This window comes from Lithobates pipiens, unplaced genomic scaffold (genome assembly GCF_037356315.1).
Source record: "Lithobates pipiens isolate NorthernLeopardFrog02 unplaced genomic scaffold, aLitPip1_a1.2 Scaffold_8, whole genome shotgun sequence".
NCBI lineage: Eukaryota > Metazoa > Chordata > Amphibia > Anura > Ranidae > Lithobates > Lithobates pipiens.
The window spans coordinates 612775923-612794209 of NW_027507903.1; the positions used below are offsets into that span (position 1 = coordinate 612775923).

At 44.2% G+C, this 18287-nt stretch overlaps 1 protein-coding gene across 1 annotated transcript in view; it reads left to right on the top strand.

Annotated features, from left to right (window-relative positions):
- Nucleotides 1–17911, top strand: part of LOC143962344 (extracellular calcium-sensing receptor-like) — a 31311-nt gene extending 13400 nt beyond the window's left edge. The window contains exons 2-6 of the mRNA XM_077471642.1: nt 6776–7067; nt 10348–11166; nt 11256–11483; nt 15074–15197; nt 15276–17911. Of these exons, the coding sequence (XP_077327768.1) occupies nt 6776–7067; nt 10348–11166; nt 11256–11483; nt 15074–15197; nt 15276–16180 (2368 nt within the window). The 3' untranslated portion in view covers nt 16181–17911. The remainder of the gene's footprint in view (nt 1–6775; nt 7068–10347; nt 11167–11255; nt 11484–15073; nt 15198–15275) is intronic.
- The last annotated feature ends 376 nt before the right edge of the window (nt 17912–18287 follow it).

Sequence of the window (18287 nt, forward strand, 5' to 3'; positions counted from 1 at the left end):
CACTCGTGTCTGATAGATGCAAGTAAAGAAGAGCCGATCGGCGGCTCTCCTGACAGGGAGGGTCTGCGCTGATTTTTTATCAGCTCAGCCCCCCTCAGATGTCCACACTAGACCACCAGGAGAGCCACCAGGACCACCAGGGAAGGGGACAACATGTGGATGGCCAGGTATGTACCCCATGGCCATCCACATGTGCAAATTATGCCCAATCTGTGCCAATCAGTGCCCACAAATGGGCACTGACTGGCACCATTATATAACATATGATGCCCAGCAATGCCACCCATCAGTGTCATCAGTGGCACCAATCAGTGCCCATCAGTGCCCACCTATCAGTATCCATCAGTGTCCATCCGTGCCATCTATCAGTGGCACCCATAAGTACCCATCAGTGCCACCCATAAGTGCCCAGCAGTGCCGCCTATGAGTGCCCATCAGTGCCACCTATGAGCGCCCACCAGTGCCGCATACTAGTGCCCATCAGTGCCACCTATCAGTGACCATCAGTGCCACCTATGAGTGCCCATCATCAGTGCCCTTCAGTGCCACCTCATTGGTGCCACCTCATCGGTGCCCATCAGTGCCCATCAGTGCAGCCATATCAGTGCTCGTCATTGAAGAAGAAAACGTGCTTACTGTATTTCCAAAAAAAATTAACAGAAGCAAAGAAAAACTTGTTTTTTTTCAAAATTTGTGGGAACAAAATGATAAAAAATTTGTCTGGGTACAGCGTTGTATGATCGCACAATTGTCATTCAAATTGAGACTGCTGAAAGCTGAAAATTGGCCTGGAAGGTGTTTAAGCGCCTGCTATTGAAGTGGTTAAAGGTCAACCTACCCTTTTAAAACAGCTAGTCAATGTAAAACATTTATTATGTAATTGTATCTTGTTCAAGGACTGGAAAGACTTATTTCCTGACAGACTCCATGGCAGCCTACGTGTGGGTTTAGTCCCGCCTCCATTACCCTATAGGACGACACTCCCATAAATCTTTGCTCCCTGCCACAGGCCGTGTTCTTTTTTTGTCCTCCTCCATAGGACTTAACATGTGTCTTTTTACCCTGAAGACTTACATTTTTCTACGTTACGGACCGGCCGTGCGACTTGGAAGTCGCAGATTTCCGATAAGCTCTAGCTACTAGCGGAGTATGGAAAAGGGGCATGTGGAAGAGGCGCTGAAGAGGTGTATGCCTAGTCACTGACAGGTGAATCCGCGTTTGAGTCATGAACCTTGCTACTAGCAGGTGACTGTTCGCCCCCAACGTCCCCCCTCCTCCTCCTCTTGAAGTCCGGCGTGTGTGGGGACCTACCTCGGCTGGTGTCCGTCTTCTGGAGTGGTGAGCCGTTTTCTTTCCATGGCAGCCTGTATTTGTTTGTTGTTGCTTTCCTTTGCAGGTTTGCAGTGTCCCTTCGTTTCCCCCATACAGCACCGTGCGGTGTATCTGGCTGTTTGGGCGGCTGGTTTGCGTGCGTTCCAGCCGCCCAGTTACTTCCTTGTTTCGCCGCTCGGTCGTTCTGCGCATGCGCGAGACCGGAGCGAAGACGAGGCTTGGTTCGCGCATGCGCGATGCGGGCTTCGCGCATGCGCACTAGCGTTTTAGTGACGAAAATCGTGACGTCACTTTGGCGGCGAATTTAAAAACAGAAAACAGCTGGTAGTATGCCTGGGATGTTTTGTAAGCCTGCAACATCATTCCTGAGCTCTGTTTCTTCAGTGTTAAGGTATGTGTCTTTATGGGATCAGTTTTTCCTCTGCCTCCTTAGCTGGTTTTTCTGTGTTTAAATTAGGCTGTTTCTTTCTCCAGCCCTATGGATCCTGGGGATGCCTCACCGCCTGCTAGTGGCCAGCCCTCTCGGAGAAGGTACTTCTTTTGGGGTTACCTACCGGGGGGGGGGGGGGGAAGCAGTGGAACATTAGGGAATGTTCCACTAACGCTGCTGGTTTGTTCTACAGCCCTTCTAGGTCTACTCAACGACGAAGTTCTCACCGAAGAAGTGACTCGTCTAAATCCCACCGCCGGCATTCCTCTTCCAGGTCCAGACGACATGATTCTCCTGCGAGAACCAGTCTCCGTAGCCGGGAATCTTCCCGCCCTTCATCAGCTCACCCAAGTCACGTAGCTGAAGGTGTATGCTGGGGGTGCAAGACGCAGGTTCCTGCTGACAAGTCCCTTTGTGATGCCTGTTATATCAAAGCGACGGGTGAAAGGAGTGACTCTGACCAACAGCTAAGGTCTATGGTGGAAAGATTGGTTAAGGACAGTCTTAAGAAGTTTGAAGCCCCCCAGTTGTCTCCCATAGAGTCTCCAAGGTCTCCAGGGAGGGATGCTCAGGCCCAGGACACTTGAGATTCCTCGCTGCCTAGCCATCCATCTGCTGTCCTTTCAGAGAGTGAATCTGAAGAGGAAGAGTCTGGTTCAGGTTTTGACTTTGCCCTGCTCCCTCCCTTGGTCAAAGCCATTAAGGAAACACTGAGCTGGGAAGAGCCGGTAGTGGCCCCGGCAAAACAAAGAAAATTTTTCAAACAATTGAAGAAAGAGCGTATTAGCTTCCCCTTCCTCTCAGAACTGGGAGAAGTGATTTCAGATGAGTGGAGCAAGGTAGAGAAAAAGAATTCTCTTCTATCTAAAATTCAGAGACTTTATCCCTTCAAGGAAGAAGAAGTTAAGAATTTGGAGTCTCCTCCTCTAGTGGACGCAGCAGTAATGCGATTGGGCAGACATGTTACCCTTCCCCTGGAAGACACAGTCTCTTTTAAGGACGCTTTGGATAGAAGAATTGATTCTGACCTAAAGCGGATCTACCTTATGGCCGGGATGGCCTGCAAGCCGGCTTTGGCTGTAGCGGCTCTGTCTAGAGCAATGGAAGTTTGGTCCAATAATGTTGACGATTCACTCAGAAATGTTTCTGAAGATCTGGCCAGGAATTCTCCCATTCAGGAATTGAGACTAGCTTCAGCTTTCCTGGGACAGGCCTCGATCGACATTATCCGTCTGGTGGCTCGAGTTATGCTCTCCTCTGTAACTGCCAAGCGTGCCCTTTGGCTCCGTCCTTGGTTAGCCGATCCCGCTTCTAAGCAGGTTTGGTGCCGTATTCCTTTTGATGGTTCTTCCCTTTTTGGCAATAAGCTGGATAGTGCCATAACTCGAGCCACTGGAGGTAAGTCGGGGTTCCTTCCTCAGGATAGACGCCTGCAGGGTCAAAGAAGATCGTTCCCTAGGAAGCAGGTTCAAGATCGTGCTAGGGAGGCGCGCACTTACAGGCCTGGACGAGAATTTTCTAGATCTTGGAGGTCCAGACAGACATCTCTCAAGAAGTCTGCGAAAGGCAGTTCAATGGGGGAAAAGGAGCCGACTAAATCCTTTTGAGATCAAGCCCGTCCAGGCGGTTCGGGTAGGAGCACGTTTGTTCCACTTTCGACACGTTTGGGCGGCCTTGATCCAGGATTTTTGGACCGTCAAGACGGTTTCTTCCGGACACACGTGGACATTCAGCAGTGTACCCAAACTCAAGTTTGTTCCCACATCCATTCCAAAGTCAGAAGAAAAAAGGCAAATTCTTCTAGCTTACATAAAATCTTTGTTGGATCAAGGCGCCGCTATTCCTGTTCCAGATGTCCAGCGCGGCAGGGGAATGTATTCACCTCTTTTCCTGGTCCAGAAGAAGAACGGTACTTGGAGACCCGTAATAGACCTAACGCGTCTAAATCGCTACATAAAAAAGGAGAAGTTCAAAATGGAAACGCTGTCCACGATCCAACAATCAGTGCAGCCAGGGGACTGGCTTGTCTCAATAGACCTCAAAGACGCCTATTTTCACGTTCCAGTGGCTGCAGAGTTCCAACAGTTTCTCCGTTTTTCCATTGGCCAGTTCCATTTACAGTTTACTTGCCTTCCTTTCGGTCTGTCAACCTCTCCTCGCACTTTCTCGAAAGTCCTTCTGGCAGTCGTAGCCTTGTTGAGAATCAGAAAGATCCGGATTCATCATTATCTAGACGATCTGCTTCTTCTCGCTCAGGACAAGGATTGTCTCTTGAGCCACAGGGATCAAGTCATCGCAACCCTCAAAGAATTCGGTTGGCTCCTGAATTTAGAGAAGAGCCAGTTGGTTCCTACGCAGTCTCTCGTATTCCTCGGTGCCCTGTTCAACACAGCAAGAGGCACCATCTCTCTGCCCGAGGAGAAAATTGCAGTAATACGAGACAGGATCCACCTAGCTCTCTCCTCTTCTCGTCTCAGTGCTCTTCATTGCCTAAAGATCATAGGCACCATGGTGTCTACTATACCCATGGTGAAGTGGGCACAATGGAGGATGCGCCCCTTTCAGGTGGGGTTTCTCCATCAATGGTCGGGAGAAAAGGCTCAGTTCATCGTAGTTACTCAGACCATGAGAGGTTCCCTCCTTTGGTGGCTTCGTCGGGAGAATCTACTGAATTGTCACTCTCTTCTGCCAATCAAATGGATCTCAGTAACATCAGATGCCAGCAACAAAGGCTGGGGGGCACATTGTCTTTCGGAAGTGGCCCAGGGCGTTTGGGACTTTCCCTCTCGGGGAATAGTGTCGAATGTGTTGGAACTACGAGCAGCCTTCCTAGCGCTGTTGGCGTTTCCACATCTGATAGTGGGTGCATCCGTAGTCCTCAGGCTGGACAATACGACTGCGGTCGCATACGTGAGGAAGCAAGGGGGCACCAGAAGTCGGTCTTTGCTAAAGGAAGTGGAGCCAATAATGCATTGGGCTCAGAGGAACCTGTCCAACCTAACAGCAGCCTATGTACCCGGAGTCCTCAATGTCCAGGCGGACTTTCTATCACGAGTCCACTTGGACAACAACGAATGGACCCTTCACGAAGAGGTGTTTCAGTGGGTTCTATCCCTGGGGATGTCTCCAGAAGTGGACCTTTTTGCCTCTCGTTTCAACAAGAAGCTAACAAAGTTCTATTCGAGGTTCAAGGATCCGCAGGCCTACGGGATAGATGCTCTAACAGAGCAGTGGCGATTCCACAAGGCATATGCCTTTCCTCCAACGCCAATCATCTTCCAATTCCTGAAGAGACTCAGATGGGAAGGAGTGGAAGTATTGGCAATAATTCCGTATTGGCCCAACAGGCCCTGGTTTCCTCTCCTATCCCTCCTCAGCTTTCGGGACCCGGTTCCTCTTCCGTCCAGACGGGACCTTCTCTCCCAAGGGTCGGTTCTCCATCCATGTCCGGCTCAGCTCCGGTTGAAGGTCTGGTTCTTGAGAGGGGAAGGCTGGAAGCTCTAGGGTGTCCTAAGGAAGCCATTCCTACTCTCCTAAGTGCAAGGAGAAGAAGCACTAATAAGGTGTATGAACGAATCTGGGCCAAGTTTGTTTATTATGTGTCCTCCAGAACCAGTTCCTATGTTTCACCCACGGTTCAAGATGTGTTGGGGTTCCTGCAATCTGGCTTGGACTTACCTTTATCAGTTAGCTCCCTTCGGGTTCAAGTTTCAGCTATTTCCGCTTTTACAGGGGTTCAGTGGGCCAGCCACGCCCTCATTCAGCAGTTTTTCAAAGGTGCAGTAAGATTGAGACCCCAAAGGAAACCCAGATTCCCCAAATGGGATCTTCCTCTAGTCCTGGACTTCTTTTCTCGGTTCAGTACGGATCTCTCCATCCGAGAACTTACCTTGAAAACCGCGTTCCTGGTGGCGGTCACCTCAGCGAAACGAGTTTCGGAAATTCAAGCTCTGGGAGCCAAGGAGCCTTTTCTAACCTTTTTTCCGGATAGAGTGGTCCTAATTCCAATGTTAGGGTCAAACCCCAAGGTCACTTCAGTCTTTCATAATAATCAAGAAATCTCTCTACCCTTATTCAGATCCTCGGATTCCTCAGATATTCATCCTCTTGACGTTGGAAGCTCTTTAAAGCTCTACTTGGAAGCTACAGCTCCGTTCCGGCAGTCGGACTTCCTGTTCGTTCTGTTCTGTGGTAAGAACAAGGGCACTAGAGCATCAGTCAGGGCAATCGCAGCATGGATAGTTCAAGCAATCCAGTGGGCATACAGAGATAAGGGCTTGGCTCCTCCTCAGGCGGTGACGGCACATTCGACCAGAAGTCTTTCGACCTCGTGGGCGGCTTCTCGCCATGTGGCCCCTGACGTGATATGCAGGGCAGCCTCGTGGTCTTCCATTCACACCTTTATGTCTCATTATTGTGTTGAGCCAGCGGCCTTATCCTCAGTTGATTTTGGTGTTAAAGTTTTGTCAGTTGACGGTGTCAAATAAATCTTTGTTAAGCAGCATTTTTGCCCACCCGGGTGTGTCTTGGCGAGTTATTTCCCACACGTAGGCTGCCATGGAGTCTGTCAGGAAAACGGAAAATTTATGTCAAATACTTACCGTAATTTTCCTTTCCTGATGGACTCCATGGCAGCAGGAGTTCCCTCCCAAATGGCTGGAGTAGGATAGTTACCGAACACGGCCTGTGGCAGGGAGCAAAGATTTATGGGAGTGTCGTCCTATAGGGTAATGGAGGCGGGACTAAACCCACACGTAGGCTGCCATGGAGTCCATCAGGAAAGGAAAATTACGGTAAGTATTTGACATAAATTTTCCGTTTTTCCTGAGTAATATAAACTTCCATGCATTCTATAAAATAAATAATCTGTTAACAAAAACTTCCATTGCCCCGTGTTGTATATTATAGTCACATGTTCGGAAATGGTAAACTGAAATTATGAATGTGCATAAATTGGAGTAATCTGGACATTGACTAACTTACCTTTTTTGGATGCTTCCCTCTCTACACTAGCCTTGAACTTGATAATTACCAGTGCATGCAAGCCATGATATACGCCATAGAAGAGATTAACAAGAATCCAGACCTTCTACCCAATATCACTCTGGGCTACCAGATCTTCGACACTTGTACTGTACTCAGACGGGCAATAGAAGGAACTTTGTGGATGTTATCCAGAGGAAAAGAAAGCATTCCAAATTATCGTTGTGAACAAACAGGAACTTTTGCTGGTATCGTTGGTGACTCTGGGTCTACACGCTCCATTCTAATGGCACACATTTTAGGTCTTTATAGATATCCACAGGTACAAAATAATACTCTTCTTAAAACTTGACTCTAGGCAGATATAAAATGTACATATTAATAAAAACAAATAATAGTGCGCTAAACCTAAAAATGAATAATAAACTCCAGTAAATAAGTGAAAAATAGTGATATAAAAATGCAAAAAAGCCCACATGCACAATATATAAACCTGTATAAAATCAATCCATGCTCGGTGATAGTCTCTGCAGGAAATATGTGCTGACAGATAATCACCACCACCTCAGTGTGCAATGATTGCTCACCACCAAAGTGACGCAACGTGCCGGGAGGAGCAGGTGACGACACTTCCGGTGTCTCGTTATTGGACGTGTAATGAGGAGGAGAGCTGTCCCACTGAAAACTGATTGTTTGAAGTGTTTTTACTACTGTGTAAATGCGAGTGCATATGATTTTTATTAATTAAATGCAAGTTATTTAATCAATCTTGCGCGATGATGATATTTTATTTGCTTTGAGAAATTGAACCTGGACAAATCAAACTGTATATGGAGAAGTCCTGGTAATCCTGGAGCCATTAGCTGAAGCCCGTTTCTGATCTGGCCCATCTTTTCTTTGGCCTAGAGGCGATTCAGTTCGCATTGTGCTATACAAGTATTTCATTCATTCATTCATTCATTCATTTTCTTTGGAGTAAGCCCTTGTACACACGGTCGGAGATTCCGTGGGAATGTGTCCGATCGGAGCGTTTTGTCAGATATTCCGACTGTGTGTGGTCTGCATCGGACTGTTTCCGTCGGAATATCTGTCGGACCCAATTTTCCAACTTGCTGGAAATATTTTCCGACAAACTGCTCCGATCGGACATACTCCGATCATGTGTAGAGAATTCCGATCGGACAAAGTGCCACGCATGCTCAGATCAAATTCCTACATCAAAGCTATTGGCTACTAGCCTGAACGTAGTCCCATCGTAACGAAATTACGTCATCACGTTCTGAAAGATCGGATTTTCCGACAACTTCGTCCAACCGTGTGTATGGAACAGTTTCGGACACAATCCGTCGGACAAAATCCGACTGAGAAAATCCAACGGATTTGGTTGTCGGAATCTCCGACCGTGTGTACAAGGGCTAATACTAAAAGTGCCAATAGACCCAAGGAGGGTCTTCCTTTGAGGTGAGCAGGCATTACACACTAAGATGGTGGTGATTATCTGTCGTCACATATTTCCTGCAGAGACTATCACGGAGCATGGAGTGATTTTATTCACTTTTTTCGGCGGCTTTTAAGAGTTTTATATATTTTGTGCAGGTGTATTTTTTTGCATTTTTAAATGATCACTATTCTTCACTTATTTACTGGAATTTATTATTCATTTTGAGGTTTAGCGCACTATTATTTGTTTTTATTAATTATATATGTGGTACCAGAACACATTTTGAATAGTTGCAGCTGCTTCTCATTTATATATATATAAATATTTCCACATAGTTTTCTGAGTTCTATCCGTATCAGCGCTTTAATAATTTTAATTTAAAAGATACATATTAATGCCACTATGTAATCATTTACCGCTTAGGAACCGCCCCACGTATATGTAGCACTGACCCCCAAAGGAGCTGCTGGTTTTATTGGGCTTACCGTTGCCTTCTTGACCCTTTCTCCGTCTAGGGGTTCCCATGGTAGATGGCCCAAAGAAATGTGGAAACTGACACTGAATATCCCATAGTTTGTAGACGTTATAACTTTTGCACAAACCAAACAATATACGCTTAGTGGGATTTTTTTAACCAAAAATATGTAGCAGAATACAGATTGGCCTAAATTTATGAAGTAATTCGATTTTTTCCATTTTTTTATTGGCTGTGTTTTATAGCAGAAAGTAAAAAATATTGTTCATAGCACAAAAAATAAAAACCGCAGAGGTGATCAAATACCACTAAAAGAAAACTCTATATGTGGGGGAAAAGGACCTCAATTTTATTTGGGCACGGCATCGCACGACCATGCAATTGTTAGTTAAAGCAACGCAGTGGTGTATAGCGAAAAATGGCCTGGTCAGGAAGGGGGTAAAACCTTCCAGAGTGGAAGTGGTTAATACATCATTAAATGTATTCTCTTAATGCATAGCTCCCAACTGTCCCTGATTTCAAGGGACTATTCCGGACTTCGAACAATGTCCCTCTGTCCCTCTTTCTTCCTCATTTGTCTCTCATGTTGGTCTGATCATAGTTGAAGATAAAATGCACTTTTTATCTTTGAAAAAGTGTTTCCCAGTGATAAACCTTTCATCCAATGTCTAAATTGCTGCAAACCAGTATAAAGGAATAGCGGTGGCAAAAAAAACAATTGTGGGTTTACCCCCTTCCCGCCCGCAATAAGAATGACGGCTGGAAAATGGTTCTGTTATGCTGACTGGGCGTCATATCATGCAGCAGGATAAGCCGCTATTGCGCGCAAGCAGGGAAGCGTAGCGAGGTGATTGGTGGTGTGTCAGTCTGACACACCGTATCTCCGATCTTGGTAAAGAGCCTATGACGTAGGCTCTTTACCACGTGAATAGCTGTGTCCAATCACAGCTGATCACAGTGTAAATAGGAAGAGCCGTTTATCGGCTTTTCTTCGACTCGGACTGAAAGGCGCGAGTAGAGGAGAGCCCATCTGCTGCTCTACTGACAGGGGGGGTCTGCGCTAATAATCAGCGCATTGATTATCAGTGCAGATCCATCAAGGATGCCCACCCATGACCGCCAGGGATGCCCCCTATGATCACCAGGATGCCTACCCATGACCACCAGGTATGCCAATCAGTGCCCATTAGGGATGGCACTCCGTGCCCATCATTGATGCCTGCCAGTGCCTCCGGATCAGTGCTACCTAACAATGCCATCTATCAGTGTCGCCCATCAGTGCTGCCTATCAGTGCCCACTAGAGCCATCTATCAGTGCCATGTATGAGTGGCCATCAGTGCCATGTATGAGTGCCCATCAATGCCACCTATCAGTGCCCATATCTGTGCACATCAGTGATTCTTAGTGAGGTATGGTGATGTCACACTTGCCTAGGAGAGCCCACTAGGGGCCACATATTAGATAATTAAGATGAGTGTCTACCTTTTTCCTTATATTGTTGATGTTTTATATCTTTTACGGGGCATTTCTTAATCAGGTGGGGATGGGCTTCCCAAGAAATATGATCCTTTTTAACATACATTAAATCCTATACATACATAGGTGGAACCAAATTACCACAGACGAAAGTTTCCTTGTTTATCCAATATGTCTAATAGAGTTCCTGTCATTTTTTAAATCCACAGATAAGCTACCTCTCAACCAGCCCAACTCTCAGCAACAGAAAAATATTTCCTTCTTTCTTTCGTACCATACCTAGTGATGTATTTCAGTCCCGAGGTCTTGCTAACTTAATCCTGTATTTTGGTTGGTCATGGGTTGGCTTTGTAGCAAGCGATACTGACTATGGTCAACTAAGTCTCCAAGTGGTGAAGCAGGAATTAATCAATGCCGGTGCATGTGTAGCTTTCATCGAAACAATTATGACCGGCCAGGCCAACAGAAATGCTCCACACATTACCAAAGTTATCAAGGAGTCAACAGCCAAAGTTGTGGTAGTGTTGTCCTCCAACTCAGACTTTTTACCAGTTGTAGAAGAGTTAGCAAGACAGAATGTGACTGATAGAATTTGGATAGCCAGTGAATCATGGTCAACCTCTGCTCTTCTTTCTAAAGAAAAGTATTGGCAAGTCTTGGTGGGCACTCTTGGGTTTGCAGCCCATGGAGGACAGTTGCCAGGATTTATGGAGTATCTTAACAGCCTACATCCATCAAAAGCTCCAAATGATTCTTTTATAGTAGAGTTTTGGGAGCAAATGTTTTCTTGCAGATGGACTAACCACCTGAATTCAGAAGATGGGACAAGTAACACAACAGCACATGACTGCACTGGAGAAGAAAATCTGGAGAAGCCAATGTTGAAAGTTGATTTTGGAATAACCTTTAATGTCTATACTGCAGTTTATGCATTTGCATGGGCCTTACACAGTCTGCTTCACTGCCAGCCACGAAAAGGCCCATTTCAAAGTGAATGCGCTAACATTTCGTCATTTGACCCTCAGGAAGTATGTTACTGGTGTTTTTCACAATGTCAGTTAATTATATGTTTTGTTTGTTTTGCTTTAAATCCCGCTCTTCTCAATGTTTTTTCCAGCTTCTCCATTATATTAAAAGAACAAGGTTTCAGACTAAAGACAAGACAAACATATTTTTTGATGGCAATGGGGATCCTCCAGCCCTTTATGATATTGTGAACTGGCAGATAAGTTCTACTGGGTCCTTGGAGCAAGTTATAGTAGGACTATATGATTCCAGCTCCATGGATGGCAACACCATGAGTCTAGACCATGCTGGCATTGTATGGGTTAATAACACAACAATGGTACGAATGCACCAAATGAAAATAGATTCAAGATGTATCTTCTTTAGAAAGCTTACCATGTATTGTTTCCCTGTCTATATAGTTTAGAAAATACAAAATATAAACTACGTATATCTATCCCTGCCCTTGAGGATTCTAATATGCTGTCACCACCAACATCATACAGACAGTTTGGTCAAATATGGTGGATGGCTCAGAACATGGGAACAATACAAGGATTACAAGATGGTTGCTCACTGCTGTATTTGGCAAAATGTGCTCTTTCCTAGAGGTCTGAATAGATGGAGAGGGTATCTGAGGCATTGGCTGGCAGCATTGTGGATTGTGTGTTTATGATATTTTGATTTCTCAAATATAGTGAGGGTCCCCAGGGTATATGGCTAATGTGGAGAAAACAAACATTTCTCATAATTAGATCTGTTCCGGGTTCTGGAGTTTGAATGCATTAAAGAGCTATGGGTGGGATAAAGCTTGCATTCCTAGGTCCACATCTTACCTTGTAGTCCTGTTATTAGTATCAGCTTTCCAAAGGCCTCTCTCTATCTCTCTCTCTGTCTCTCTCTCTTTGGAACAGATAGTGAAAGGGAATCTTGTCAACAAAGAGAAAGATACATGCCTGTAAGCAGTTACAGTTAGCCACTAGGTGGCTTTGTCCCAGGATAGTGTGTATTAGAGAACTTTGTAAGTGGGTGTTAGGTCCCCTTTTAAAGCTGTGTTCTATTTTTTTTTTTAAAGTCAGCAGCAACAAACACTGTAGCTGTTGCCTTTTAATAAGGACACTTACCTGTCCAGGGAGTCAGCGTTATCGGTCCCCCGGGGCCGATCCGTCCATCGGATTGAGTGCAGGCGCCACCATGCTAACTAAGGGAAACCAGCAGTGGAGCCTTGCGGTTTCAATGCCCGTTTCCTACTGCACATGTGCGAGTCACATGCCACTTTGTGAATGGCCAGCTGTCTTCTGGGACACACACAGATCCCAGAAGACAGTGGAGGGGCTGGCTGCACAAAAAGGATATGATGGATTGGAAGTACACTATGTACTTCATAAAAATGTATGTTAGAAGAAAAAAAAATAACATTTTATATCCAAAAACGAGGGGTGGTCTTTCGTTTAAGACCACTTCTCAAAAGTGGGTGGAACTCCACTTTAAACAAGGCCTTCCTGTAGTGATGGCATGGATGTAATCATTACTCATATAAAAGCCAGGATTGGAGGAGCTCTAAGCTTTTGGGCATGGGAGCCAGACACTCCACAATTAGATGTATGTAGTCAGTTACTGCACTGGCCCTGCCTAGGATTGAAGGCCTTGAGTAAGATAGGCCAATACCCAGGAGAGCCAGCTGTAGTTGTCCTGTATCACTAAACATGGCCTAATTGGACTGGGAGCGGAAAGCAAAAGGCCTTTTAGGCCAGACCAGTTTTCTCTGGTGTGCGCACTAATGCCCCCTGGGACGCGTAGTGTCACCTGGGCAAAGAGTACACAATCCAAAGGTGCAGCTGCTGCAGTCCAGTCTCTGGAATGGCATAAAAGGAATCACGAGTTGGATGCATAAGGCCTAATGGGCAAGTCAGAGCCCTGCTGTGTCCCAACACTGTGGTACTCCCAAGGAGAAGAGAGGTATATTAAGGGAAGATGGCTTAACAGTGAGGTGCAATTTGTGGCACAATTGACTGCTATAGACTGTACACTATATGTGATTGGCAAAGTATGCCAAGCAACACTAGATCGTATGTCTATGTGATGTGGCAATGCCATCTTTGAAGAGCAAAAGTAAAGTGAAGAAACTAACACTTTGTTTGGACATTCCTTTCTTGTGAATGTAAAGACTAATAGCCAGGGATGTCATGGGAAGGCCTATGGCAAGCAGTGGGTATAATTTGGCAGAGGCTGTTAGCTATAGCAGTGGGTTGTTGTCCTATCCAAGAGGAAGTGTGGCGGGAGCTTGAGCAATTTGGCGCCTGTCAAAACTAGGTACCAGCTGCCCCCTCCCCCCAAAAAGTGCAAAATGTGGCAGTGGAGAGTACAAACAAGCGGAACTTCCCCTTTTGGCTGGAAGATTTAACCATAGATACAATTAAATGACACCTCAAATTTATTTGGGATTTTTAAGGCAATATAGGAAAAAATATATTATACTAAAATGTATATGAAAAAATATATAAATTTTATTACAACTATCAAACAACATTACAATACCACAAAAATCCATAAAATGAAAGTGTTGTGCTAACATATGTATATGGCATAGAATATTACTACATGCATAGACTCTATACAGCAAAACAGGCAGGCAGCTCTTTTCCTACGCGTTTCGAAAAATATGTATTAATAATTTCTTCTTCAGGGAAGCCACTATCTGTTAACACACAACAAGCAATCAATATTACAAAAAAATACATGTATACAAATAACATAATACATTAAAACCCAATACTTGAATACTCACATGCTGATTTTTTATGTCAAAATAGGCATTTTCTCTTGTTTTGGCGACCGTCCCAAAGACGGAAAAACAAGCCAAGAGAAGAAAGGATTGAACCAAAAAAGTGAAGATGGTAAGGATGGTAAGGATCTGTTATAGTATCACCGCATTCAAAACCCTGGAGTTAAAATAAACTCAACAAAGGATGGGAATAAAAGGTTCCTTTGCATAAATGTCCGATGGCCCATCAGATAGGAAAATATTATGTTGTATGAGCCTCAGTCTTGTCTAGGAAACCTAAAACAAAGAGAACCAAGGAATATTTTAGTCTAATCCCTAGACAGTGGCTTTTCCTATATTGCCTTAAAAATCCCAAATAAATTTGAGGTGTCATTTAATTGTATCTACTATTTTCGGGATGATGGCAATAACATGCCATAGCTCATGAGTCCAACAATTATTACTAGGAAGATTTAACCATAAACCTCTGATCTCCTTTAGAACGTCTCAGCATTATTTTTTTCTTTTATTTTTCTCCTTGCTCCTGTAGTGGGAAACAACTTTTCTTATTGTATGTGACATCATCACCTAGCTTGTAAAATCCTTATAGAGACAGATGCTAGGAGATTAGTTCCCAATTATATACGTATGCACCCAGAGCCACGTCTCCCAGGAGCTCCAAGAAGCCTTTTCCCAAATAGTGTGTGGGCAGGTTCAGGTTGTTTTGCTGGGAAAGAAATCAACGCATGATGTGGAGAGGGGCAGAGAAGGTTGGGTGATAGATGATATTCTGTAATCCAGCAGGCAGGTCTGACAACGCTGCTTAGGATTTCAGAGCAGAAAGGGCACTATGTTGTCAGCTTAGACAGGAAACTGGATCACATTCGATTGCTGGCAGATCAACAAGGTATTTTCCTGTACAGTACTTGCAATATTTTTTTTAAAGAAATAATACACGGGAAGATGACCGGTCAAAGCCTTTCCTAACAGGGGCAATTGGTTGATGTACCGACCTCATTTTGTAAGAACTTTTACTAAAACAGGATAACTGTTTATTAACGTTGAATGGCAGGGTGTACTTACATGTTAGCAATCAGATTCTGCAGCATTTTAAAGGCTCTGTTTTTTTTTATTCCTTTATGCATATTCTATTTATTTTCATTAAGGTTCCACCATCAAAGTGCAGTTCTAGCTGTTCTCCAGGATTTATGAAGGTGACTATTCCTGGAAAGCCCGTCTGCTGTTTCCAGTGTGTACCTTGTCCTCAGGGACAAATCTCCAATGAAACAGGTGCTTTAAAATATTATGTTTAAGTTTCTATACACACGCTGAATTTTTTACAATACTGACACAAACATTATTTTCTAGATGCTGTGACTTGCCACCCTTGCCCCTGGGATATGTGGCCAAATCTCCAACAAGTCGCATGTTTGCCAAGGACCATTGAGTTTCTCTCCTACAGTGAAGTGCTTGGCAGTAACTTGGCTACCATTGCCATATTCTCCTCTGTTGTCCCACTTGGAATTTTGGGAGTTTTCATCCATTATAGGACCACACCAATAGTGCGTGCCAACAACTGGTCTTTAAGCTGTTTTCTGCTCATATCTTTGTGTCTCTGCTTCCTTTGCTCATTGGCGTTTATTGGATACCCACAACTAGATAAGTGCCTTCTCCGCCAGGTTACATTTGGTTTGGCCTTTTCATTGTGTATCTCGTGTGTTCTTGCCAAAACGATTACAGTCATCATTGCCTTCAAAGCCACCAAGCCAGGAAGTCAGTTAAGAAAGTTTACTGGTGTAAGTGTATCCTACACACTCATTGTCCTTTGTTTACTAATCCAAGTATCCATTTGTGTGACTTGGCTTACTTCTTCACCTCCTTTTCCAGAGTTTGACTCTAACACTCAGTCAAAGGTCATTATTTTGAGCTGCAATGAAGGTTCTCCCACAGCATTCTGGTTCATGTTAGGATACCTTGGTCTCCTAGCCACCATCAGTTTTATTTTTGCATTCTTGGCTAGAAGATTACCTGACAGCTTCAATGAGGCAAAGTGTATTACCTTTAGCATGTTGGCTTTCCTCAGTGTTTGGATATCCTACATCCCAGCCTCTCTTAGCTCACGGGGTAAATATATTGTAGCCACAGAGATCTTTGCAATGTTATCTTCTAGCTGGGCTCTTGTAGTTTGCATTTTCCTGCCAAAATGTTTCATCATATTGTTTCGACCTGATATGAACTCTAAAGGACTACTGATGAAGAAAAACAGTGGCTAGAAAAATGTAGACATCTATCTCATGCAGGACTACAGTTATGTAATCATAAAACTGTTTATGTTGTGAAATGCTACCCCTTAGGGGGCTGCTGGATTTTGGGTCCCCCTATTTCTGCACAGTCAGGCAATATGTATTTTTCAACTTCCACACAGTCAGTAACCTGTCCATTAGCTTGTTTTTGTTGTTTTATTGAGGGAAAACAACTTGAATGGGGATGAGGGGATGTCCGACTTGACTTGGTAGCACAACTTGAGGACAAACTTCCTTCTCTATCTTCTTCATGAGTGTTCCCCCAGTCCCACTCTTCTTCTGACTCACTGACCAGGGATCACTCATCACAGTCTGCCTCCATGGGCTCAAACTCTGCCTGCAGTCTGGGTAACCCCCAAACGATCTTACCACCGCTGCCACTCACTACTGGCTCACCTAAAGACGAGTAATCAATCATCATGATCCGGCTTCTTCCCAGTGGGCTGACATGGTGGACTTCAGCAGCTGGCCTCAGGGAGCCAGTTACACAAGCAGATTATGAGATGTTCTGCATAATATCTATTTACAAAAGGTGTTCCCACATTGCATGGAAGTGATATTTGATTTTTTACAAATTTCTGAAAATGAAAACATTTGTAGACCAAACCAGAATAAACAAATTTAAAGTTAATGTATGTTAATATTCTGGACCAAATTTAAATCATTATATTCACCTTCTCCCCAATCCAGCCATCCTGTCCCCATTATAATTTTTTTTATAAAACGCATTTATGGTCAAAATTTAAAATCATATATTCAAGAATAGGGCCCTGCAGTTCGTGTCAGTGGAAGGAATAGTGTCCCATTTTTTGGGTCAGTGGTAGGAAGAGTGCCCCATTGTTGGTATCGGTGACAGGAATTATGCCCTATTGTTAGTGCAGAAGGAATAATGTTTCTGTGACGGAACCGATCCCTACACTCCGATTGAGAGCTTCCGTCAGTATACCGCTTCCTAATTCTGAATATAGATATCAGATATTCCAACCGCTCACAAGCACAAAACTAGACGATACTTGCTTAGCTGCTCAACATGGACTGATTTATTAGAACCAAAATGACAAGTATTTATAATACAGCAGAAGACTAAAACCTAACCTAATTAGCATGAGCTAATTATCTAATCATTGACCCAGACTAGTTGTCTGAGAGATAGGGCTTTTCAGGGTAAGACTTTGTCTCCTAGCTCACTGATTGACTATTCAATACACATTACCATAAACATAAACACAGGGTTAATTAACACAAACAACAGTGTGTGGAATATCCTTACAAGCCAGACTAGACTCATTTACACAACAGACAGGTGGCTGGAGTTGATGACATTAGCATCTAACAGTTTGTGTCCCAACAGTGTGATTCAGTCTATTGCTAATATGGCAAATACATATCCCGAGTCTATGTGTCTTGGGGGGGGACATGGATCTGAATCCAAGTAACACCACCTCAGGGGTCCCCAGTCATACAGCTCACAAAGAGCACCATTCCGCCAAATGCCAGGGCCCATAATCACAAGGCAAGAGGCTCGCATTCAGTCCCCTCCAACAGCCTCTGTCCTGGCTAGGTCTGTCACAGTCTCTATACCATCTGCTAAAATAAACATTTAAGTGCATCTTTAAAAGTGACCGGTGCCCATTTTTATTCTACCCTGGAGGAAAGAACCAACCTTGTCCACCAGGGTACTGCCCTGGGGGACATGTATCAATGCACAAAGATTCTTAAAAAAACAATCATTTTTTTAGAAGCAGTGACTTTAATGATGCTTAAAGTGCAACAATAAACATTAAAAATTCCTTTAAATATAGTGCCTAGGTGCCCCCTTAGTCTTTTTTTATTCTAATTTTAGTGGCGACATGATTGACAATGGGTGGAAAAGAAGTATTCCTGCGCCACGTCAGGGAAATAGAGGGAGATAGGGTACTGCTGCACACACTGAAAGGGAAATATCTGAACCCCGGGGAATAATGAGTAAGAAAGGTAGTGGTGCGCTGTACACAAGGAGGATATATCTATTAATAAAAGCAGTATATAAAATTCGCAATGGGGGGATATCCAGTAAACAATACAGGTCTGGGTATGT